General features: G+C 42.0%; 3 protein-coding genes across 3 annotated transcripts; 1 reads left to right on the top strand and 2 right to left on the bottom strand.

The window, feature by feature from the left end:
• The first annotated feature begins 3846 nt into the window (after window positions 1-3846).
• On the top strand, window positions 3847-5028 carry LOC133409554 (cytochrome c oxidase subunit 5B, mitochondrial). Its single transcript, XM_061689708.1, has 4 exons — window positions 3847-4013; window positions 4502-4572; window positions 4656-4755; window positions 4829-5028. The coding sequence occupies exons 1-4, from the start codon at window positions 3914-3916 to the stop codon at window positions 4939-4941; spliced, it is 384 nt and encodes a 127-aa protein (XP_061545692.1). The 5' UTR covers window positions 3847-3913; the 3' UTR covers window positions 4942-5028.
• herc4 (HECT and RLD domain containing E3 ubiquitin protein ligase 4) lies at window positions 4411-19247 on the bottom strand. The gene is made up of 24 exons (XM_061689709.1): window positions 18950-19247; window positions 17917-18180; window positions 17452-17611; window positions 17279-17355; window positions 16987-17208; window positions 16590-16685; window positions 15082-15208; window positions 14847-15001; window positions 14410-14486; window positions 14208-14332; window positions 14013-14072; window positions 10503-10614; window positions 10238-10427; window positions 9833-10005; window positions 9181-9300; window positions 8957-9055; window positions 8712-8879; window positions 8488-8631; window positions 8036-8202; window positions 7656-7722; window positions 7317-7399; window positions 6992-7175; window positions 6702-6804; window positions 4411-6599 (listed from the first exon to the last, which is right to left on the bottom strand). The coding sequence occupies exons 2-24, from the start codon at window positions 18140-18142 to the stop codon at window positions 6391-6393; spliced, it is 3144 nt and encodes a 1047-aa protein (XP_061545693.1). The 5' UTR covers window positions 18143-18180; window positions 18950-19247; the 3' UTR covers window positions 4411-6390.
• A 3144-nt stretch (window positions 19248-22391) lies between these two features.
• Window positions 22392-25576, bottom strand: LOC133409609 (androgen-dependent TFPI-regulating protein). Its single transcript, XM_061689864.1, has 5 exons — window positions 23919-25576; window positions 23691-23816; window positions 23514-23615; window positions 23301-23416; window positions 22392-22919 (listed from the first exon to the last, which is right to left on the bottom strand). The coding sequence occupies exons 1-5, from the start codon at window positions 24069-24071 to the stop codon at window positions 22745-22747; spliced, it is 672 nt and encodes a 223-aa protein (XP_061545848.1). The 5' UTR covers window positions 24072-25576; the 3' UTR covers window positions 22392-22744.
• Between the last annotated feature and the right edge of the window lie 2 nt (window positions 25577-25578).

The following is a 25578-nucleotide window of genomic DNA, read 5'->3' as shown; positions in this document are numbered from 1 at the left end:
TGACTGATCTCCCTCCAGCAATTAATCACAAACATGGGTGTAATATAATAATACAAATTCCTTATGTGATATTTCGCCCAGGATAACTGGCAGATTAGCAGCTTTGACCCTTTTTTGACATTCAGTCCATCGCTTCAAGAAGATCGTTAACAGTAACTGATGAAAAATCATCTAGAGCAAGTTGGAGGACATCCTGCTCGTGACTGCTCACAAACTCTTGTTTTTGGTTCCTGTGTTGTTTTTTAATGTGTGAAGACTATTTTCAAACATTGTGGCAGATTTGTTCTATTTTACACATTATATCCTACACACTGAGACAACAACGAGTAGACCTGTGTAGAATATTGATCTTCTTGCCTATTATTAATAGCTGCAACACTCTTTTTCTGTACTAGAAGGATGTAAGTGTGTGAAATGTTGATTTACAACGTCTCGTTTCCCTCCGCCCCTTTTAGTGTTGTTTTCCATGCTGAACCCACTTACCTTGATGAATAGGGTGCACATTGTAGTACCGCCTTCCTCCAGGCGGAGGAAGTGTAGGACAAACTAAAGCTGTGTTCTGTGAAGGGAAAGAAATGAGCATTTGGGTGATGCAAAACGAATTGGAGCTGTCAGCGTGTTTGTTGTAAATCGAGAAGTAGTGCAAAAGACTGCGTCCCGCCGTGTTGCTGAGGCCGCACCGCAGCGTCTATTCACAGGCGCGATCCCACTACTGAGCGGCACGGGGGCTTTGACCTGCTCCGTTTCCGACCTGGGCCGGTGCACCCCTCCTTAGGCGACCTGCTGGTCCCGAGCTCCCCCGGGAGCACCATATCGATACCGAACTTAGCGCGGACACCCGCTCGACACAGTCCGCTGCGGCTCAGAACTCCTGAGCTCAAACGATCCGCCAGCCTCAGCCTCCCAGGAACTTGGATTACAGGCACGCGCCACCGCACCCGGCGAGAGCAAGCGACACCTCTGGTGGCTTTGACTTGGAGGCATGTGACGTCATCAGGTGGGACGGCGACATCGAGTGGTCGTAATATGCAATCTCGCCACCGGAACCTGCGAATCTCTTCCCCCAGTCCATCAATCACCCTGGAACCCCCATTTTCCTATTGTTGTAAAGTCGTGACACACTTTAAGAGTTGTTAAGAGGAATAAAGATGTTTGGGGGGTTTAAAGATGGCCTCTGAAAACACAAGTACAGTATATAACATTTTCAAATGTCATTTCAAATTCGTTTGCAGTACCGCCAAATGTATATCGCTCGCCATGACGTCCGCCAGCCGTAGGCTGAGCTACACTGTACAATATTTGTTTACGGAGTACTTGCGTGCAAGGAGGAAACTTCTTGTCACTTTCCTATTATGTTCAGTGTGGGAACTTGGTACGCCTCTGTACTGTATTGAAAAAATCAGAATGTGAGTCAAGTGGGCTCTGGAACACTTCAGGAAACCATTGTCAGTCAACACAGTTTGTCACTACATCTACGAATTCAAGTTAAAACTCTACCATGCAAAGCGAAAGCCATATATCAACAGCACCAAGAAATGCCACAGGCTTCTCTGGGCCTGAGCTCTTCTGAGATGGATTGATGCAAAGTGGAATAGTGTGCTGTGGTCTGATGAGTCCACATTCCAAATTGTTTTTGTAAATCATGGACGTCATGTCCTCTGGGCCAAAGAGGAAAAGGACCATCTGGATTGTTATGAGTGCAACGTTCAAAATCCAGCATCTGTGATGGTATGGAGGTGTGTTAGCACCCATGGCATGGGTTGCAGATCCCTGAAGGCACCATTAATGATGAGAGGTACATAGCGGTTTTGGAGCAACCTCTGCTGCCATCCAAGCAACGTCATTTTCAGGGACGTCCATGCTTATTTCAGCAAGACAATGCCAAGACACATTCTGCACGTGTCGCGTGGCTTCGCAGTAAAAGAATGAGTACTAGACTGGCCTCCAGTAGTCCAGACCTGTCTTACATTGAAAATGTGTGGCGCATTTTGAAGCACAAAATATGACAACGGAGACCCCGGACTGTGGAGCAACTGAAGTTGTACATCAAGCAAAAATGGAAACTAATTGCACCAAAAAAAACTTTTACAATTAGTGTCCTCAGTTCCCAGATGCTTATTGAGGGTTGTTAAAAGGAAAGGTGATGTAACACAGTGGTAAACATGTCCCTGTCCCAGCGTTTTTGGAACGTGTTGCAGGCAATTCGAAATGAGAGAATATTGGCAAAAAAAATCTTTCTTGCACTGTACGCTTTTAGTAATGTAACACTTTTAGTTTCTTTGTTTTCAAATGCTTTAAAGCAGTGTTTGACTTTTCTGTAGATTTTTCTTTGTTTTAAAATGCTTCGAATCATGTAAAGCACATTGAGTTACCATGTGTATAAAATGTGCTACATAAATACATTTGGCTTGCCATCAGTTTGAACAATAAGTAGCTTGTCTTTTTAGTGTATTTAATTGAATATGGGTTAAAAAAAAAAAGGATTAACAAATAATTGAACTGCCTTCTCTTTTTATTTGTTTTAACTCAACATCCCAACTTCTTTGGCATTGGAATTTGCGTTCGTAGTTGGCTTTGCTCATCAGAGAATTCCTTTTTTTGGGTTGTGGTTCCAGTTGTTGTGCAGCTGGTGTTGACAGCTGCAATGGTGAACACATGCTTCCCCCCCCCCCCCCCCCCCCCATTTACTTGAGTATAGCAAATACGTTGCATTTGGAAAGCATCCAGGCCTATAATACAGTAACAATAAGGCAAAGCTGAGCTGTGAAAAAAAATACTACTTTCACAAAAAAAAATCAAAATTGATATATTCAGAACTGTATATAACTATTCTTAATATGACTAAAAATACAAATACAAATGATAATATTCATGCTTTTGACTTTCTATGCTTGATGAAGAACTACAGTTAAACAATTTGCCACAAGATGAAACCTATTAAATCTGGTGATGCTATTCTTAGGATTCAGTGTGTGAATAGGTGTACTGCCTAGTTGTGTTTCTCTTCCAGGCGGAGGCAGTGTAGTGCAGGACCACCAAAAACAGCGTTTTGTTAAGGAAGAAATGGAATCCGAAGTTTTATTTGGCGTAAAGATGCCATGTGCATTGTTGTGTTTGTTGTAAATCGAGAAGTAGTGCAAAAGACTGCGTCCCACCGTATTGCTGAGGCCGCACCGCAGCGTCTATTCACAGGCGCGATCCCACTACTGAGCGGCACGGGGGATTTGACCTGCTCCGTTTCCGACCTGGGCCGGTGCACCCCTCCTTAGGCGACCTGCTGGTCCCGAGCTCCCCCGGGAGCACCATATCGATACCGAACCTAGCGCGGACACCCGCTCGACACAGTCCGCTGCGGCTCAGAACTCCTGAGCTCAAACGATCCGCCAGCCTCAGCCTCCCAGGAACTTGGATTACAGGCACGCGCCACCGCACCCGGCGAGAGCAAGCGACACCTCTTGTGCTTTTGACTTCAACGAATGTGACGTCATCAGGGTACGACAACATCTTGCGGTAGTGTATATTGAAGCCCTTCAAATGTCGCTGTTGACTGAATCATTAAACTTGCATCAAAACTGGAAATTATAATCCCGCATTTGAACATGACTGTTGAAGGTGTCAACCGCTACGATTTAGTGGAGAACAAGCAACCATGGCAACTTGACGAGGAAAGACATTGAAAATATTGTAGTTTACGTTGAATAAAACCACTTGATATAGCCCTGCCACCTGGCATTGGCCGAAAAATACGCCAATCATCGCCATGCTACCTGGCATTGGCCGAAAAATACGCCAATCAATTTGTTCAGATACTCTAATTGGCCCGAGTATAAGTCAAACAAACACTTGCGATAAATAAAACCGGCACTCGTGGAACTGGACATCACTTCATTCTGCGTTACACTACCTGAAACTAATGACAGCAATGGCGGGTCGACTTCTTCGCCGAACTTGCGCAGCAACGTTTCAGTTACGGAGTCGAATGGCGTTACCGCGTTCCATGGCCACAATGGAAGGTAAAAAGAAAGCAACACCGCTAAAATAGTTATGGTCATGTTGAGCTACAGAGATTCCAGAAGCCAAGTCGCAGTTTGTGTTAATTTGAAAAGGTCATTTGCTTCGTTAAATATCATTCCCACAAGTGAAAGCAAACGACGTTGTTATCGCAGCTTCACATTCACCTTGGGAGCACTATTTGGCAGGTCATGTTTATTCTTTTAAAATGTATAAATTGACCTGTGTGATATTTAATATCACCGATTTCCCTTGTTGTCCACTCCTTACACCACAAAGTGAAATGACGAAGGTCATTCATACGAACTTGTGGGAAGGCGTGTTTTGGTCCAATGCCAGTATCCTGGTCTGGTACACACGGTTGCGTGCAAGGTGGCATTCAAGAAATAAAGTCAAGGGTGTCATTCAAGAACACAAAGTCAGTCTTTATGAAGTATTTTTCCAGTGCCGAAGGAGTCTGTTATAAAAGGTATTGCTGTACAATTTCTAGGAATACCCACAGATGAGGAACAAGCCACTGGCCTGGAACGCCGTGCCATGCAAGCCCTAAAACTGGGAAAAGTACGTTAACTTAAAGCAAGTACACTAAGCTTTTTTTTTTTTTTTTTAAATGGCTGTACTAATGGCTTTGCTGCACATTGAAGGATCCCTACAGTATGCTGAAACCTAAGGAGTACGCAGGAACCAAAGACGACCCCCACATTGTGCCTTGTATTGGTCAAAAGAGGCTGGTGGGCTGCCTTTGTAAGTGATATCCTTCAAATGGGATAAAAATATTTTACATGCAATCCAAGTTGACTCCTAAAGTCTTCGACAGGTGAGGAAGACAACACTGCGATCGTGTGGTTCTGGCTTCATGACGGAGATGCCCAGCGCTGTCCCTCCTGTGGATCTCATTACCAGCTGGTCCATCATGAGTTGCCTCATTGAAACCATCAAAAGCAATATTAACATCACTATTTGTCTGCTTCAAGGTCCCATTCACTTTCCATGCCAGCATGATTATACATGTACCGTTTATCATAAAACTGAATTGAGCTGTCATCTATACAAATCGGTTCATACTGCACCGAGCTATAGTCAATACCAAACTATAAACTACATCAAGAAATTAAAATACTTTTGTTAAACTGTCTACCGACAGTGACCAGCTTTGTTTTATTTGTTGACCATTTTAATCTTCGCAGCCAAGGTGCACTCCAAGCAAATGTTTTGCGCAACTCTGAATCAATTGTCACGATAGAACATACGCTATGGGGAAACAAAGGTTAGCATATTAATGTCTGCACCACACATTTCATGCATAAAGGGGCGGACCGTGTTAGCTCCTTAAGGCCTTTTCACACTGCACTTCGGAATGCACACGCTGCGGTCGACTTTCCCGGTTTGCCGTGTCGCGGTAATGCAGGGGGGTGGCTGATGCTCCGTGACGTGCCCTTGAGTAGAAAACACATTCTCTTTGAGAGTGGCGTCTTGAGTTGAGTCAAAAAGCTCCTCCAGTAGGAGAGGGGTTGGCGGAATGATTTCTGATGATTTGTATTTTAAACAGCAAGGCGGAGTGCATGGCCTAATAATTGCAGTGTCCCTCTATCCCGAACTTTGGGTCAATAGAAAAATAATATACTGAAATCCCTTCTCAATCTGAAACACACGTCAAAGCGCTCTTCCTGGAACAACACCCATTTTTTTTTTTGTTGCTGCATCACCTCCTCAAAATAAAGTTTGGGCTGTATTTTGCAATAACATATATTGCCGAGTTGCGGTCCACTCAGCGGAGAAAGCCTCTCGACTTCCTTGTAGGCTGCTATGTCAACATTGGCCGCACCACTGTCTTTGCTTCTTGCAGCGGGGACCGTCCATACTGAGCAAGTGTAGTGTGAAAAGGCCTTCAATGTGATTTTTATCATCCCAGCTACACTGAAACAAGCATGTTTTGTTGACCACTCAGTGGAGTTTGTTCAAATCTGGTCAATTTTGAGTCCATATTCGATCAAATGTTTAGAGGACATCACAATTTAATTTCAATTGTCAGAAATGTAGTGCTATTGCAAATTTTATGATGCAAGTTACTTTGTGCAAGTCTTACACATACTAGTTACTAGTCCCACACAATGAATCCACTTAATTGCAATATAAAATGTAAGTCCCCTGATAGGTTTTACTAAAATATTATGACAGCTTTGTAAAACGCTGGACAAAAAATCCAAAGTAACACAAAAAGTCGGGATAGCAAAGTATTTTTGACCTCTAGTGTCTTTCCAAGCATTGCTCACACTGCTCAGTTCCTACAAACAGTCTGCAAAGCAAAACAATCGGAAATATGGTGGCCATTGACAGTCTGGACTCTGGACACGGTCATCCGGACCTTTCCAAGTGGCCTCATGCTAGATTGAATCCTTGATTATGATCTATAGCTTGAAGAAGCTTCTCACGCAGTGTTTCTGCATGAGTGTATTTGGGCAGGTCCAACAGGTTGAAGCATGTGTGGGCGACAGGCAAGTAATGTTCTCCCCCACTGGTTGGCTGGATCACTAGTTTAAGGCTTTTCATGCCCAAGATGGGTATGCGATCACTTCCTGTGAGGAACACTGAGAGGACAAATCACATCCATTTCATGTTTGCAACTTCACCTTCATCCTATAACTATCCTATATTCTACAACATCCTACATGGGGAAACGCAACACTTACAGAGAAACTCTTTCTTCTTCTCTAAAGGAAGGTTGTGGAACACTTGCCAGAAGAGCTTGATGGTCTGATGGTCTGCCCAGTACTCTCCCTTATATTCAGTGCTCTGAAGAAGAACAAAATAATCACTTCATACATTGCTGAGGTTTAAGGTTCTAAACATTCAGGCCAAGACAGAAGTTTCATGTTTCTCCACATCCAGGTAACTATTTACATCTTTCAATGACTACTGGTATAAATCATAAATTAACAGACAAGTTTATTCATATATTAATGGCCAAATGCTGCAAAACCTTTTCAAGTTCAGTCCAGTCATAGTTGGTGTTGCCAATCACCATGGCTTGCAGTTCATTGGGCTGGAACAGCTCCAGAACTTTGCCTCCACACACCTTGTGGAAGCCTGCATAGAAGCACTCAAATAGTGGGGCAACCGAGGTGTTGAATGTGTAGTCTACGTACGCATTGACAAAGTCCTGCCTGGACAGAGAAAGAGTTACACTACATAGTTAGTGTGAGTGGATATTTTCTACAGTATGTGAATAAAGCAGAACATTTATTTTATTTTACTGTAACATTTTGCTTTGATTAAACAATGCTAAAACAAGCTCAAACAGTTACCTGTTGGATTTTTTAACATTGATGTTTTCACCATTGGGTATGAGTTCCAACACCTCTGTGGCACCATAGTTTTCCTCTGTGATCTGAAAATGTAAAGGTTGCTGTTTATTTAATACATATTCTAGTAAATGTTACTCCTCTAGAATTTGTGTGTTAATGCTGAGAGGTCACTGGAGTGTCATGGCCCAAGAAGAATCATAATCTTTATGTATTATGTTCCCCGGTGGCTGTAAGATAACATGCTAACAAAGTGTTCTGAGGCAAACTTTTGGCATCATTGAAAAACAATTGCATTATATTTCTGCATTTGATGTTCCGCAATGACACAATCATACTTACTGTAAAGTTCAAGCAGAAGGTTTCCTCAAGGTCATCTTCAGGGTAGTCCAGTAACAGTTGGAGACTCCTAGTTCACAGCAAATTTGACTTTTTCAAAGTGTGATAAGCCTCCCATTTAAATGTACTTTGGAGGTAATGAGGGAATTCAGTTTCAGTTGCCAAGCAGCTAATACATAAGGATGAAAAAGTATTAGAACAGTGAGGCTAATTTGCATAGAACATCAAAAGGTGAATATGGGACAAGAAGAGATAAAGATTTCCGGTTTTATTTCCAGGTACTCACATCTGATAATGAACCCCCAAAAAATAATTAGCCGGACTGACTGTTCCAATACCTTTGGAGAGGACGGTTTAATGGACAGTGATGATACTTATCTTACCTTCCCACATCTGGCATGAGCTCCTTCAGGTCATCTAATGTTGGATTCCTTTTCAGAAGCTTCTTGTACAGGGCCACTGGGAAGTTGAGCTCCACAATGGTGAGGTTGTAGATTGCAAGACCACAGATGACTCCGATGAGGTTAAACAAATCAATGTCCTCAAAGGTCTGCAAGGAACATTAGCAACTGTCACAACTGTTTAAAGACGGTCGACGACAGGTGACTTGCTTTTTGACACATTTCTGACATCACAGGTATATGCTCATCAATATTCAACGTAATGGACTTTTACTCTGACACCTCTCTTTGCATGCCTGCATGTCTGTAATCTGGTTCTTTATGTTTTCTTAAATATACAGCAGTGTGTGTTCAACCCGTCCTTTCTGTCATCGTGTGCTTGTGTGATATTAGATAGTTAGTAGTCATCCCGCGCCATCACATTCTGACAATACCTTGCTTGAAAACCAGAGGAGCCTTGACTCCTCATGGTAACGGAACATCCCATACTTTGGATCCAACAGCTCTTTCATAATCAGGAGAAAGAACTCCTTTCTCACACCTCCTGCATCGACTGCCTCTTCTCCCACAAAGATGACCTGCCATGGGTAGTCACAACCACACACAAAGTAATGTGTTAAGACTAGTCTTACTGTTATGGAATAGAAATCAAAGAAACCTTTAGCGGCTTCTTGTAGTCGACGTTCTTTGACTTCCTGAGAACTTCCATGGTGTCTCCAACTATATTTTCCCTCCGGACAATGAGGATGAGGCAGGGATTTACAGATTCCACAGCAGGCAAGAACATGGAACTCAAGTTTTGCATTTGAGCCTGATCCACTGCCATCTATCAATAAACACAGGAAATACTGGTTGGATTCTTTGATGCAATAGCACCATTAGCTCTTATTTCATTTGTATTACCTGCATTTGTAAGACAGCATCAGTCTGTAGCAGGGTAGTCTTTGCCAGGGCATCAAATACAAAGGGATACCTGCACATAGTCACCACAGCATCTTGACCCTGAGGACAGAGAGGCATCACTGAATGAGCCATTTTATTCAACAAGGTTAACGAGAAGAGTGACATGCCTCGTTTATACAAGTCATGCAAGACTGAAATTTCAAAAAGCAGGTTGAAATGCTTACGCCTGGGTACATTTGTCTCTGAATCCATGTGATGTAGTCATTTCGGATGTCTATCAAGTCGTCCAACTCATGAATGTAGAATTTATCGTACTGTATAATGTGTCCACTTCGCTCATTCACCTGACATGACAGGAAAGTTGACATGATTCAAGTCGGATGTATAGCGGAACCGTGACATAGTTCCATGACCAAGTTTGTAACTTAATTTAATCATAAAGCATATCAATTTCCCCCCATTGGCTAATGAATTCCAGGCCCCCAAAATACCATGTTTGCTTGTATTTTTTTAAATAGCACTGTATTGTTTTAAAAAAAAAGTTGCAATGTAAACAAAGAGTTTTGATAAAGTGTAATTACTGTACTCAGTGTCGTATTTGTGTGTTGGATGTATGCCTTTAAGGGGTGTGGCCTAGTGAGTGCAGCTCCTTGTGAGTGTTCTAATTTTGTATTTTAGGGTTTGTCCTGTTCAGTAAATGGCTAAAAGTGCTATTGCAACTGTCTCCCCGCCCACATGCAAGGGCATTAATATAATTTAATAAAAAAAAAAAAAAATTCCCCCCACTTAACCAGAGTAGCGGTGAATCTGAAGCTCGACCGAGTCAAGTTGCAAGATGAGATAATTAATATAATGAGATATTTCCTCATTTCTTACCATGTGGAGGATCTCCAGCAGTCGGAGTGACGTGTCCAGAAAACAGGTGAAAATTCTTTGCTCTGTCGATGGGATTCCCACATTGTGCATCTGGAGCAGGTACACCACCACTTCTTTGTACAACTCGACCAGCCGCTGGAAGACTTGGGGCTCAAATGTGGACCACCAGTTTCCTGAGGCAAACAAAATACATACAAAAGAGAAATGACCTCTGCTTTCACCAAGCGATGTGGTTTTGCTCCGGTCGGTAAAGCAGTTGAGTTGAGGTTCCATTGTCAAAATTAGTTGTAACCCAACAGTGGAAACACAAGCAAGAATTTTAAGTACCATGGCGAGCTGAACTAACATCGCTTGGAGGAAACATGGGTAAATGTTGAGTGATATGTCTGCAGCCCTTTCTCCTACCTAGCACTTTAAGTGGCGCTTCTTTCAAGCTGATGAGAGATTTGGCAAATGGGATGGAGATAGTCACATAATTGTTGGGATCACTGAAGAGAGGACATTCTGGAAGAGTGAGGTAGAGTCTCAGTGCTTCTATATCAGGAGGGGAGTTGCTTAGTCTGGGAATTAGATTCTTCTCCATACTTGCAGCAATCTGACAGTGATGAAGAAAGTATAACAGTCCACTTTACAACAGTTAATCATCAGAATTAATTTATTGATGACTGACCTGTTGGGTGATCTCAGGGTAGTTAGATGTAATCAGTTTGTGAAATAGGAGACGGGCCATGTTCATGTCAGTCCCTGAACATTTACTGCTGGTACTGTAGTGATCTGGATGACTGATGACAGAGATGCACAGTTAATATGTGACTGAGTAGATGTTTCATAAAGCAACTTGTACGGCTGCATGAACATACAGTGGAGCAAAAAAGTATTTAGTCAGCCAATTGTGCAAGTTCTCCCACTTCAAAAGATGAGAGAGGCTTTTAATTTTCATCATATGTATACCTCATCTATGAGACAAAAGGAGAAGAAAAAAAAAAAAAATCCACAAAAATTACATTGTCTGATTTTTCAAGAATTTATTAGCAAATTATGGTGGAAAATAAGTATTTGGTCAATAACAAAAGTTCATCTCAATAATTTGTTGGCAATGACAGAAGTGAAACATTTTCTGTAAGTCCTCACAAGGTTTTCACACTGTTGCTGGTATTTTGGCCCATTGCTCCATGCAGATCTCCTCCTCTAGAGCAGTGATGTTTTGGGGCTGTCGCTGGGCAACAAACACTTCAAACCCTCCAAAGATTTTCTATGGGGTTAAGATCTGGAGACTGGCTAGGGCACTCCAGGGCCTTGACATGCTTCTTACGAAGCCACTCCTTCGTTGTCGTTCTGGAAGACCCAGCCACGTTTAATCTTCAATACCCTTGCTGACTGAAGGAGGTGTTCACTCAAAATCTCACAATACCCCATTCATTCTTTCATTTACACGTATCACTCATCCAGGTCTCTTTGCAGAAAAACAGCCCCAAAGCATGATGTTTCCACCCCCCATGCTTCACAGTAGGTATGGTGTTGTTTGGATGCAACTCAGCATTTCCTACTCTCCAAACACAACAAGTTGAGTTTGAGTTGAGTACCAAAAAGCTCTATTTTGGTTTCATCTGACCATTTGACATTCTCCCAATCCTCTTCTGGATGATACAAATGCTCTCAAGCAAACTTCAGACGGGCCTGGAATGTACTGGCTTAAGCAGGGGGACACATCTGGCACTGCAGGATTTGAGTCCCTCGCGGCGTAGTATATTACTGAACTTTGTTACTTTGGTCCCAGCTCTCTGCAGGTCATTCACTAGGTCCCCCGTGAGGTTTTGGGATTTTTGCTCATCGTTCTTGTGATCATTTTGACCTCATGGGGTGAGATCGAGGAAGCCTCAGATCGAGGGAGATTATCAGTGGTGTTGTAGGTCTTCCATTTTCTAATAATTGCTCCCACAGTTGATTTTTTCACACAAAGCTGCTTACCTATTGCAGATTCAGTCTTCCCAGCCTGGTGCAGGTCTACAATTTTGTTACTGGTGTCCTTTGCCCCCTCTTTGAGCCATCACCTTATCGTGGTGGAGGGGTTTGTGTGTCCCAATGATCCAAGGAGCTAAATTGTCTGGGTTTGTATGCCCCTGTCATAACGTGTGTGTCCCTTCCCATGGGCCCACCACTTGTGGGAGGGGCCATAGGGGTCGGGTGCATTGTGAGCTGGGCGGTGGCCGAAGGCAGGGACCTTGGCGATCCGTTCCCCGGCTACAGAAGATGGCTCTAGGGACGTGGAATGTCACCTCTTTGGCAGGGAAGGAGCCCGAGCTGGTGTGTGAGGTTGAGAAGTTCCGACTAGATATAGTCGGGCTCGCCTCCACACACAGCTTGGGCTCTGGTACCAGTCCTCTCGAGAGGAGTTGGACTCTCCCACTCTGTAGTTGCCCACGGTGAGGGGCGCCGAGCATTCTTGGTATTATGACAGCAGGTGTGGGTATACTCATTGCCTGTACATTGGGGTTCACCCCGCTGGATGATAGGGTAGCCTTTGGGTGGGGGGATGGGTCCTACATGTTGTTTGTGCCTTTGCACCAAACAGCAGTTCAGAGTACCCACCCTTTTTGGAGTCCTTGGAGGGGGTGCTGTAGAGCACTCCCACTGGGGACTCCATCATTCTGCTGGTGGACTTCAATGGAGGGGTGTGATTGGGAGGAAAGCCCCCCCCTATCAGAAACCGAATGGTGTTGTTATTGGACTTCTGTGCTCACCACGGATTCTCCATAACGAACACCACACGCATAAGGGTGTCCACACGTGCACTTGGCACCAGGACACCCTAGGTCGCAGTTCGATGATCGAATTTGTGGTCGTGTCATCGGACTTACGGCCGCATGTCTTGGACACTCGGGTGAAGAGTGGAGCGGAGCTGTCAACTGATCACCACCTGGTGGTGAGTTGGCTCCGATGGTGGGGGAAGATACCAGTCTGACCTGGCAGGCCCAAATGTATTGTGAGGGTCTGCTAGGAACGTCTGGCAGGAAGTGGCTGGGGAGAAGGAAGTCTGGGCTTCCCTGCTGAGGCTGCTGCCCCCCGCAACCCGACCTCGGCTAAGCGGAGGAAAATGGATGGCTGTCCTTTGACAGGTCCGAGATGTGCTCATACTTTGACGTAACATATCTTGTCATCCGATCCAAAGCAGAGTACTCAGTCAGAAGTCAAACAGGCCCGATTATCAGATGCCTCCAAAAGATTATCCCAAGTGACTATCCTAAGGTGTGGCCTTTGTGAAGAGTGATTTTTTTCTTCTTTTCTTCTTCCTCTGCCAGCTGAGATTTTGTGTTGGTCTATTTTCAAAACAGCAGATTTTGTGTTGGTCTATTTTCAAAACAGCAGTACAAGGTGTATGTGGCATGTGCGCCGACCATCAATTGCACACCTCAGGCCGATCGTGTTGGGGGGGCACCACAGAATGCCAGTATTGCCCATATCAGAGACTGCCACTTTGCAGTCTGGATGCCGTGTGGCACAATGCTGCCTCTTACAGGTCATTCTTGGTATTATGACAGTTTGTTACCTATTGCTGGCATGAGGCCAAAACCTATGTCCAAATGTGGAAAAATTCAACATTTTTCACAAATCTATGCTATTGGTCACTCCTCACGTGCGTTTTATTTTTACAAATTACCAATCTAAAGTGTTGAAAATGGCTCTCTCTCTTTGACGATACAATGTTAATTGCTCAACAAATATGCCGTTTTTTTTGTTTTTGTTTACTGTAAAGTTATGGTTTTGGAGATATGAGGATTCCGCCCAATGCTAGCGCTGTGTAGTTTGGGATGTTGGTCATCTTGACTACAACACACATTTTAAGGTGATTTTAACAACCCGTGTGTACCCTGCTTTTACTCTATGAGCAAGCAAAGCGAGAACTTTCTGTGCAAATCCAAACAATGTTTACCTGTCTCATCTAAAATAAATCAGAAATTAGCTGAGACAAAATAGAACAATGTTAGAACCTGTCCTACAGTGTAGCGTTTTCTGGAAAAATAAGACTCTAAAGTCAAAGCGCACGCACACACACACACAAAAAAACACCCTTATGCATAGTCCCACAGGAGACATTTGCATATCTCATGAGACTTCAACGTCAGCTCAGTGAGCATCTGAAAGGATTAACTCAAGTGTACTTTGCTCTTTGGCTACTTACCTCGTAGACAAGAAGGATCCATTGAGGCAGCTTGCAGTTGAGAACACCAGGTCAATCTCACTGAGGGAATTGCAAGAGAGACAATTAGTGTGACTAGTTTTCACCATTAATTAGAGATGAAGAAATGACTAAACCATGTACAATTTGTTCTGTAATACATGGTCAGCCAACGCTGTTGTGAAGAGAGGACTTTACTTGGAGATTTCTAGGGGCAGTCTTCCTGGCGTATGGTTCAGCCATCTCTGAATGGTTTCCTCATTCAAGGTACAAACTCTTCGCTGGGCATCTGGTGTCGCCACATCATCGCTGTTTTGCAGGTTCTACAAGAGCAACCCCAACAAAAAATAAAGCATTTGCTGCACTGAATAATTCCACAGCCATGTAAATACAAACTTACATTGGCAGTAGAATTTTGAGCAAAACTTTGGTCTCCTCCAGCGTAAATCCTCTTGATACAACAGTTTTGATCCACGACTGTAAAAGGTAAATGTGGAAGAGGTTACTGACTTGAACATTTTTCGAGTGAGAGGTTATGGCTAAGTATGGTCGAGTTCGCCTCACAAATGACCAAAAGCAGGAAAACGCCCATCAGCATGATGCATACATTTGATCACATTTCGCATATAATTATTGAAAACGGGGCAAAAATGCAGATGGACACTTTCAAAATCCTATTAAATGCCCATCACAATGTTGTAGTAAAGAATGAAGAAAGCTAAAGATCTGTAGAACTCAACAGATGTTTCGGTTCACTGAGTGTGTCAATAAGAAGCACAGATTTTTTTTAAATTCTAAATTGTGTTATTACTTTCATTGATCATATTGCGGTCTCACCTCTACCATCTGAATCAACAGAGTGTATCCAGGGGCCCTTGACTGGGCCCGGGCTTTTCCTGTTACTGCTAGAGCGTGTACCAAGCTGTCCATTTCCTCCAAGACCAAATGAGTCCATCTTTCCGCATGAGGGTGTGAAAGCCAGTGTGTGCTGCCTTTAATCGCAAAATAATTTGAAAACAATATTGGGTAAGTATGGAAAAACGTGACTTTCCAACACAGACACCAGTCTTACCTTCCACATGCAACCTGTGTGACTCTGTTTCCCATGAGCTCAAACACTTTCCTTGGGTTGATTTCATGATTTGTAGAGTTATGCCCCAGCTGACCATATCCTCCTGCTCCGAATGTAAAGACGCCACCTTCCTGGAGAATCACCAACACCAGTTCTCAACTTTCTCATGCAGAAGTGCTAACCTATTTATTTACAAACATCTTGGTGGATAGGGTAAGGTGGAATGAGAGAACATACACGATGCAAACATGTAAAGGATTTTAATTAAGTTGCTGACAGTTGGGAAAAGTCACAATAGGATATAGGAACCAATCTCACTGATCTCCATATTGTGATTGATGGCACATTTTGAGATCTGTTTAAACCCAGTTATATTTTGGAGTCTTCTAGGTTGAACTTTGACCAACGGAATAGCAATTCAATTAGTTTTACGATCAGCTGTTCACACTTATCTTCCTTTTCATAGGACTAGATTGTCAAATTTGGTGACTCTGGAGTCACTAATAGAAGTCTAAATCTTACAAAGGACTACTGTAGTCTCACTGAAACAAACAATAAAAGTACAAAAACATTGCAATGTTACGAGAATAACGTGATTTTTAAAAGAAAAAAAAGTCAATATTAATATAAGGTTAAAGAACAGCTTTTCCACAATAAAATTATAATTACGTCCACGAGAATAAAGTAGTCATTTTATAAGAAAAAGTAGTAATATTCTATGCGCAAATCAAAGAAAACATCATAGAAAATGTGTCCTGTGTATTACAATGAGAATTTCAGAAATAATATACTTTGGCACATTGACATCCTAAATAACATCCATGTTCATTCGAATGAACAGATTATCGTGATAGTAAAATTGTTTTTGTCTGTTCCTAAAAACTGCACTGAGCAAACGTGCCTGTCATCAACCAATAGTGGCTTTAGAGGGGGCTGCTAGTCTTTGTGTGGCAATTTCGACATCCATCCATCCATTTTCACACACAGTTTATCCTCACGAGGGTCGCGGGCGAGCTGGAGCCTATCCCAGCTATCTTCGGGCAAGAGGTGGGGTACACCCTGAACTGGTCGACAGTAAATCGCAGGGTGCCTACTGTATAGACAAACAACCATTCGCACTCCCAATCACACCTGCGGGCAATTTAGAGTCTTCAATTAACCTACCATGCATGTTTTGGGGATGTGGGAGGAAACCGGAGTACCCGGAGAAAACCCACCCAGGCACGGGGAGAACATGCAAAAACTCCACACAAGCGAGGCCGGATTTGAACCCGGGTCCTCTGAACTGTGAGGCAGATTTGCTAACCAGTCGTCTACCGTGCCGCTTAATTTGGACATCCACCAAATTTAAAATGACAACTTTTTTTATATGACAAAAAGTCAAAAGTCTATTGCAATATTGCAACATAGGCACTTCATTTTACTTTGGAAAGTTTTTGGAATAAACTAAACAAAAATCTACAGATCGACTCTCTCAATGTAATTTCACCCCAGCTGCATTCTATCACTTAACTTGGTCAGGGCTGCTGTGTGATCTTCTCCACAGGAGACAAAAATTACTTTCTGCGATCGAAGCGACTTCAGCAGGGTTGGAAAACACCGGTCTGGGGAAAAAAAAAAAAAAAAAAAAAAGTGAAGCAAAAGTCTATGACTGATGACTGAATATTCATAGTGAACTTAAAAAAGCAGATGCAAAAGCATCCGACGTTAAGTGTCCTTTAAATAAATTTGCTGACAAAAATGTCTAAAATTTGGATAACAAAATGATTGCACAAATGCTGCGCCACGACTTGTCAAGACCAAACATTTCGTGCTCATGAAGTGTGAGTGCACGCACAATACCTGGTTGTTCATTGTCGAAAAAAAAAGCTTTAAATGTATCTAACTGTCAGTATCTTCTCTTACCATTGCTGTCATTGAGACCCAGTTGACCAAACTTGTTACGGCCCCAACCGAACACAGCTCCTGAGAGAGTGAGTGCAAAGCTGTGAGCTCCACCTCCTGATATCTGAGCAAAAGGAATGCCCTGCAGAGACTGAATGATTTGCGGGCTAGAAATGCATTGTCCATTTACTCCAAGCCCAAGTTGTCCGTATCGATTTTGACCCCAGGAGAAAATCTGGCTCCCTGAGGTATACAAAATAAACATGTCAGGAGTATTGTGGTTGGCATAATTGTGCGTACAAACCATCCTCACCTTTTGAAAGTGCTAGTGAGTGCCAGTACCCACAGGCTACCTGAGTGATTTGAACATCAGTCAAAGCCTTGATGTTTCTGCCATCACCAGGAACAGAAATGATGAAAATGTTTATGTATTTTTGTCATTCTTGGTACAAAAGATAGCATAGTAGCATGACAATGAAAATGTACCTAGGCACACGAACACTTTCTTCAAAGTTGTTTAAGCCAAGCTGCCCATCTGAGCCCAGGCCCCATGAGAAAACCTGCCCGCTGTCATTCAAGGCAAGTGTATGCGACTCTCCACAAGACACTGCTATTATGATCTGAGCATCCAGAGCCACAACCTGCTCTAATGGAGGACCAAGACATTTACTGGATGAGTCATTTCACAAAAAGACTGAACATCAATCCTTTTTTTATGACGGCTTATCCTGTTCAAGGTCGCGGGAGAGCTGGAGCCTATCTCAGGTCACTTTGGGCAATAGGCAGACTTACACCCTAGACTGGTCGCCAATCAATCACATGTAGAAACAGAACATTCACTCTCATATGCACACCTTGAGTGAAAAATTAACTCTCTCTATATGCATGGAGGTCAGGCCAGTGAACCACTCCACGACTAAGACTGAACACTTTTCAAATAAAAACACCAACCTGGTTTCTTTCGGGACTTCTCGTGGCCCAGTTGACCGAGATCATTGCAGCCACACGTGTATACAGTGCCATCATCCAGCACGAAGGCTGTGTGCTTGCGACCACAGCCTACATCGCGCACTAGTTTGGCATGGAAGAAGTCGCATTTCCTCGGCTCCACCACTATCTCTTCATCAATGCCCCCCAAACCGAGCTGGCCGTAGGAAGCATTGCCCCAACACAGCATTGTGGTCCTTGCTTGTGGCTAAATAAGCCAGCAGGAGCCTGTGCAAAAAACAATGATGAGACAAATGCAGACAGGATTCAGGTCCAACTCAGTAAAACAGTCAGCCAGATTCACACCTATATTAACACATAACTACTACAGATTTACACAGCAGCAATACGTACTTGCGGGCGTGGGAAGCAAAAACAAAACAAAACAAAACATGTGCATCAACATAAGCGTGTGACTACTCGAGATTATCCAGGTAAACACAGATCAAACATCTTTGGAATGATGCTTGTCAAGCTGTCAAAGTAGCCACAGTTAGGACGACACTTCCGTTGAAAATCCAAATTAAAGTGAACTCTAATTGCCAATATCGGCCTCGGACCAAGTCATGAGCTAGTTATTAAGAACTACATGTGTAGTCACTGGCCATTAGGTCAAACACGTTCATGGTAGTCAGCGTTTTTGAACAGTGGGCTAAGAACATGCTAGCAGCTAGCATGCCGTTAGGGCTATCTTTACGCACTGTTTTAGCTTTCTTACTTTGACGTACGAGCCCGATGGCGAGATACTGTTAGCCTTAGCCAAGATTACCTCCTCCCCAACTTTTCAATTCCAATTCATATTGCATAGCTTTCTAAAGGCTCTGTAGTTTCAAACACGCGGTTGCTTCAGTTCATTGAGTTGGACGTCCTCTTTGCTTGGCACAACTTGAATATGTTTAACGTGCAGGCACGCAAGGTTTTTGGAGTCAGCGCGGGTCGCAACGCCCAGGCTGCATCTTCCGACAAGGCGGTAAAAGTAGCACACAGCAAATCTTACCGATGGAGGCAGCGCTGATGACGCTATTGTTGTTTAGATCACGTTGTCAAAGGCACGTTGATTGCCACAGTTGCTCCACTCCACTCTACATATCCTATCTGTCAACAACTGATGTTTGGGGCTTGCTGGAGGAGTACTACGCGTCAAGTTCGACATATTTATTAACCGGCATTGTCGAGTATACTTTGGGTACAAAAGTCATCGTGTACCGGTCTACTGTTTAATGGCCGGACGCAATAGTAGACTTAAGCACTGCGCGTCAACAGCTATTGATAAGGCAATACAAACGACTCAAACGTTCGTATTTGTTTCGATCGTGCCGTTTTTGTTGCTGCTTTAGGCACAAACGTGTGTACCTTTAATTTGAAGGTGAACTCCGGGTAGTTCCGTTACTGACGTACACTTTACTACACGATAGGAAGAAATGTCGCGAAGGCGAAGCGTCGACAGCGTTCTCGTCCGGGCGAGATGCGCATGCGCTGTTTTACTGGACTGTTTACCCACTATTTACACACCTTCATATGGCATTTGTGATTGTATGAAATTGAAAGTGCACTTCCAATGTAAATTCCGAAACGTAAATTTTGCGTTTACGCCATTGAAATGTGAAGCAAATAATAAAGCAGCCTGTAGGAGGCAATTTACGTCAAACGTTCCCAACGTAGCAAAGCACGTGACTAAATTTCGTATTGTCAACATTCATTCAAATGGACTTAATCTCAGTCGAACATCAGCTCTGGTAGTAAGAAAACAAGTACAAGTACTCGACAGTAATACATTAGTGTACCTAAGTAGATTTTCAAATATTTGTACTTTATTTGAATATTTTTCTGACAACTTTTTACTTTTACGCCTTATATTTCAAAACCGATATTTGTACTTTCTAATCCTTACTTTACAAAAAAAAATAGGCTTTATATTTTAATATTTAAAATAAAAATTGCGGTTGAGAGCTTGATTGACTGCATCTTGGGCTCTTATAATGTGGGGAAAAAAACTGGGGCAACAGCAGCGAACACGAATGACGCCAACAGATTTGGAGAAGCAACATATTCCCCATCCATGGACTTATTTAAGAGATTTTTTTTTAAAAATTCACTAAACACTTTGCTATGCTAAAATAATTATTGGCAGTGATTGTGTTGTGTATAGTTCCAGCCTAAAAAGCACAACGGAACATGCTCGTAACTCAAAACACGGTGAGCGCAAATGCCATTGATCCGTTCCAACCTTTGCGCTCCTTCTGGTGTGCGCGCCTTGGCCACCAGGGGAAAAAAAGTGTTTCGCAACTGACTCAGTAAGTATTATTGTACAGCATCTCACTGCGTTAGAATCACGATCTCAGCTGAAGGTTAACTGTCAAACTCAACCAACCAAACAAACAAACAAAGACAAACAAACAAAAGACAATTATGTGTTGTGTCTTTCAAAAAACGACATAGCCCCCACTAGCTTAATGTTAACATACAATAGGAAACAATTAGCATCTATGTGGCGACGTTGTTACCTTTCAAGCGACGGACATCTGAACACAAATGGTGCATCAAAACACGTAGACATAATATAACAATACTCAAATGTATACATTCTTATTCTTCTCTGCGAAAAACAACCAATATCACTGCCACATTGAGAAGGCTATAGAGGAATTGAGTCTCCAGTACAGAGACAGAAACGATACATACAGAAAACAATGAGTGACACTGAGGAAGATGCAGAAAGTTACATATGAAACACAGAAACAGCCCAAAAAAATGTCACTAGTATGTCTTTGAGATAATATCTATAATAAAAATATAATACTAACGGTCCAGATGGTAAGTTACAACCCCAATTCCAATGAAGTTGGGACATTGTGTTAAACATAAATAAAAACAGAATACAATGATTTGCAAATCATGTTGAACCTATATTTAATTGAATAAACAACAACGACAAGATATTTAATGTTCAAACTGATATACTTAGTTTTTAGCAAATAATCTAACTTTGAATTTTATGGCTGCAACACATTCCAAAAAAGCTGGGACAGGGTCACGTTTACCACTGTGTTACATCACCTTTTCTTTTAACAACATTCAATAAACGTTTGGGCACTGAGGGCACTATTTGTTGAAGCTTTGTAGGTGGAATTCTTTCCCAATAATGCTTTTGGAATGTGGGAGTAAACCCAAGTAAGCATGTGAACTGTGAGGCATAAGTGAAAAATAACGCAATGCACTCTACTGCAAGCTCCACCCCAGGTGTGTGTGTTGGAACTTCCAGAATTTTTCGTTTGATTTAAAATGTAAAATTATTGGTCAGGTTTCCCCTGTCTTCAGTTCAATTGCTGGCAAAAAATTAGGGAAAACAACAGCAGGAAAACAACTTGAGACTTGCAAACAACACTCCATTTGACGTAGTTGCTTGCGTAAAAGCACTTTGATTTTTTTGTCACGTGGAGGAAATGAAAATGTTGTGTATCCTGTTGGGCAGGTTCTCTCTCATTTGTTTCAAGTATTGTAGTATGGGTCCCACTTAAACCAGGAGACACTACTTTGTTACTTGACAATTCAACACACAACCAATAAGAAAAATGCTGTACTTGCTCGGGGTAAGTTAAAACATTTTATTTATTGCTGTCTAATTATATCTGAGACTTGTGATGTTGACTGCAGTATTTCTGTTTGAACTCACAGATAGTTGTTGGCCTTCTTATCATCATTATGTGCTTCACGAAAGGACTTACAGAGGCAAGTCAACCTTAAATTGGCCTTGCGTTATATTTAGATCAATTGCGCTTGAATGTAACCATGAGTTTTGTAAGCGGTCAAATTCAGAAAAATTGACACCAAAAGGAAATACTTTCTACAGTTAAGTGTTCAATGGCTGAGGTTTTAATAAGATTGTTGTCTTGAACAGGGAAATAAACCTAAAAAATCACATATACCGGAATCTGACGGCAACAAGGTCAGTACTCCTAGAAAAAGCTCTGTGGTTATAACAACAGATTAAAGAATTGGTGTTTTTGTCTCAACAGAAGGACCTAAGTAAAGAAGATCTGCATTTATTAGCCAGGATCCTTTCAGTTGGACTGGTGGATGCAGATCCAAACTACCTCCACCATCTTAAAGGCTACAGAGACCTCAGAGGTGGATGACGTGGACAGACACACATACTTATAAAAGGACACAAAGACTGCTGTTGGTGAAGATATTGACTGAATGGTGACTACTTCCGGCTATTTAGTATGGCACCTTGAATAACCAGCGTTCCTTCCTACACAGGCCAAAATGTCCCACCATTAATTGGCCTGAGGTTGAAAATACAGAGAGAGTTACCTAGGTACAAGTGGAATTTTGCAGATGCATTTTGGCTCTTGTGACAAGCAGTTGTAATCCACACATTTCTAGATAGAAAGGATTGGCATTGACAAGAAAATGTCAGACACAAGATGTCACTGTTGACTTTCTTTATTGGAGGAGTTGGCAGCAATTAAAATGTTAAACTGCAACGTTAACATGTAGAACTGGACCTTTACAGTTACTGTATACGTATATGCTGAAAATATACAGTATTGAGGAAGTGCAGAGAGTCTCAAATCCTTCAAACATTAGTATCGACTTGCTTTATAATAGCCATTCCAAGTCTTAGTAGGTATGTAATGTTTAGGTTAAAAATTTGCAAATAATTATTCTTCAACATTATTCAGCGTGTTGTATTTGAAAAGAATGTGGTGTGTTGCCTTTGGGGAGGGAAAAAAAAAGCCATTTCAGGTCATGGAATTATCAGAGCCCTATACTGACTTTTCCTCTGTCAGTGGTGATTAAGTGTGTTTTTCCACACTCGGGTGTTGAGTTTGTCTCCAAGAAGGTAGAGCAATGTAACCACAGACATATTAAAACAAAAGAAGACCACCAGACCAACAGCACTGAAATGCCCAAGGAGGGGATACACCCACATTCCTGCTGAGAAGTACACCCAGACAATCCTGCAGAGATTGTAGGGAAGAAAAAGGCTTTTGTATTATTATTATTTTTCTCGAGACGCAGGACCAGAGCTGGTCCTGCGTCTCGATTTTGACATCTGTGTACTCCATTATCTAACAGTGTTTTGTATCAAAATACGTGTTTGCTATACCGTAAATTAAATTGCAACATATACAGCAGCCTATCAGAATTGTTAACATTTACTTTTATAAAGTGTTGATTTTGAATAAACAGTTGGAAATGTCTAGATCTTAACTGGTGGACAACCTTAAACTTCATATGCAGGAAATTTAATCAAAAACAATGTTATGACAATTACAGCTGTGACAACAGCAGTTCCGATCTTTATCACTTCAGTGAAAATATGCTGATTTGGCACTTACCAGAATAGGTAACCCAAGCCCATTAATCCCAGTGTTGCCAGTGCATTCTTTGTTTGAGGGTAGGCATGGTGCTGCACCAGAAATTCTCCAAGTAACAAAGGAAGGACAAATGTATGCTAAGAAAACAGTTCAGAAATGATTACAAGGTTCATAGGAAAATAATCATATACTGTAGTTTGACAGTGTTTAAAATACTGTACACATTTTCCAGACCATAGCATGGTTTATCCAAGGAGGGAGGAAGGCATCAATTGTTGCCGGGTAGACCAACTCTCTGTCATAGGCAAAGATAGTCCAAAAAATAACAACAACAAACTAAACAAGTGTTAGTGTAAATCATCATGATTTGTTGTGTAACTTTAAAAAAAGTATTCTCAGTGTATTTCTCACCATGCCCACAGGGAAGGCAAATATAGAGAACATTAGATCTGTACATCTATTGAGCGCGCCCCCTGAGTTTTCCCCATGCTGAAGATCATTCACTGCGGCCAGGCCAAAGAATACCATTTGTAGTAACTGAAACATAGCAAGTAAGTTGTATGCATTTCATATTCGCCATTTTAGCATTTGACATTTTTTCCCCTGCAACAACATTGCACTCCACAATATTGTACTCACCAAATTCAAAAAAGTGAGGTACTTCCAAGGTCCTCCGTAAACAAAGATCCCAGGTGGTAATTCTTCTCCATCCTTAGCAGCCAGAGTCATTACAACAAAAGCAAACCAACTGAATGCTGTGATGTGGTAAACTCCCTTCAGGGTTGTAGTCATTTTATCTTAATAGTTATACAATACTGATTTCCACTAAGCAGAATATGTACGAAGTCAAGACACAAAAGCTCCAGGCTGAAGTGGGACAACTGAAAAGAAGATTAGTGTGAATGTTCAGCTCAATCCACACACAAGACACCCACTGTTCACTATGAAGTACAGTCGCGCTCTGCAGCATGTGACTTGATGGCTATTTTCCTTTGTAATTTTAATCTTTTTACTGTTTTATAAGAGAAGTCTTACATAAAGGTAAGGTAAAATGTCTATTTATAAACTTGAACATTGTAGTCCCAAATGGCCAACTGTGACATTCTAAAACATGACTGAAAGTCATGCATTAAGCTACCGTGATTTCTCATGTATAATGCGCACCCCCAAAGTTGACCTCAAAATTCTGGAAAACCCTTCTAATATGATCTGTATTTTGTTAGTTTTTTAAAAGAATAATTCTAAAGTTCAGCACTTTGAACATGTAATCCTTTTTTTTTTTTAAATTGAGTTGCTCTTATCTTGAAATTCACAGCCCTACTTATATTTAGTAAATTAGAAAACACGTAGTTGTGCTCATATGTTTGATTACCCAGGCAGAATTGGTAAGAATTACAATTCTTTAAAGAAAACATGAAGGACCAGTTGAACCACATTTAATTTTATTTTAATGGAATTCAAATTAAACGGTCAAGCATTTCAGAAAAGCATTATCATTAAACAAAACATAACCGTAAATAAATTAATGATGGTTGTTGTTCAGTTATCAGTCATATTTAAAAAAAAATAAAAATCAATATTTCACAAATTCTGCCAGGGTATGTAAACTTATGAACACAACTGTACATATATGCAGTCATGCGTACCCTTGTCACATTGGAATGAAAGTGTAGGCTACACCTTTTTATAACCACTAGGTGGCGGTGGCATATTAGAATGAAAGTGTACACCTTTCTCATAACCCCTAGGTGGCGATGGCATTTTGGAATGAACGTGTACAGCTTTTTCATAACCACTAGATGGCGGCATACATTTATAAAAATCCATCCATCCATCCATCAATTTTCTGAGCCGCTTCTCCTCACTAGGGTTGCGGGCATGCTGGAGCCTATCCCAGCTGTCATCGGGCAGGAGGCGGGGTACACCCTGAACTGGTTGCCAGCCAATCGCAGGGCACATACAAACAGACAACCATTCGCACTCACAGTCACACCTACGGGCAATTTAGAGTCTCCAATTAATGCATGTTTTTGGGATGTGGGAGGAAACCGGAGTGCCCGGAGAAAACCCACGCAGGCACAGGGAGAACATGCAAACTCCACACAGCGGGGCCGGGGATTGAACCCGGGTCCTCAGAACTGTGAGGCTGACGCTCTAACCAGTCGGCCACCGTGCCGCCCATTTATAAAATGTGAAAGTTTTATCCATTTGCCCCTATACGTATGTATAATGCGCACTATTGACTTTTGACAATTTTGGGGGGTACAAATTGCGCATTATACATGAGAAATGACAGTAT

Source organism: Phycodurus eques, chromosome 11 (genome assembly GCF_024500275.1).
Source record: "Phycodurus eques isolate BA_2022a chromosome 11, UOR_Pequ_1.1, whole genome shotgun sequence".
Classification (NCBI taxonomy): Eukaryota; Metazoa; Chordata; class Actinopteri; order Syngnathiformes; family Syngnathidae; genus Phycodurus; species Phycodurus eques.
This window is presented reverse-complemented; position numbering and strand designations above follow the sequence as displayed.

Excerpts from the sequence above, each read along its gene's own strand:
- LOC133409609 (XM_061689864.1), bottom strand. The coding sequence starts at position 24,071 with ATGACTACAACCCTGAAGGGAGTTTACCACATCACAGCATTCAGTTGG. Across the intron at positions 23,817-23,918 it reads ACCTCACTTTTTTGAATTTG|TTACTACAAATGGTATTCTT; the intron begins GTGAGTACAATA and ends GCTATGTTTCAG. Across the intron at positions 23,417-23,513 it reads CTTGGATAAACCATGCTATG|CATACATTTGTCCTTCCTTT; the intron begins GTCTGGAAAATG and ends CTGTTTTCTTAG.
- herc4 (XM_061689709.1), bottom strand. The coding sequence starts at position 18,142 with ATGCTGTGTTGGGGCAATGCTTCCTACGGCCAGCTCGGTTTGGGGGGC. Across the intron at positions 17,356-17,451 it reads GAAAGTGTTCGTGTGCCTAG|AAACATCAAGGCTTTGACTG; the intron begins GTACATTTTCAT and ends TGGTGATGGCAG. Across the intron at positions 14,333-14,409 it reads CTCAAAATTCTACTGCCAAT|AACCTGCAAAACAGCGATGA; the intron begins GTAAGTTTGTAT and ends TTGCTCTTGTAG.
- LOC133409554 (XM_061689708.1), top strand. The coding sequence starts at position 3,914 with ATGACAGCAATGGCGGGTCGACTTCTTCGCCGAACTTGCGCAGCAACG. Across the intron at positions 4,014-4,501 it reads TTCCATGGCCACAATGGAAG|GAATACCCACAGATGAGGAA; the intron begins GTAAAAAGAAAG and ends TACAATTTCTAG. Across the intron at positions 4,756-4,828 it reads GAGGCTGGTGGGCTGCCTTT|GTGAGGAAGACAACACTGCG; the intron begins GTAAGTGATATC and ends AGTCTTCGACAG.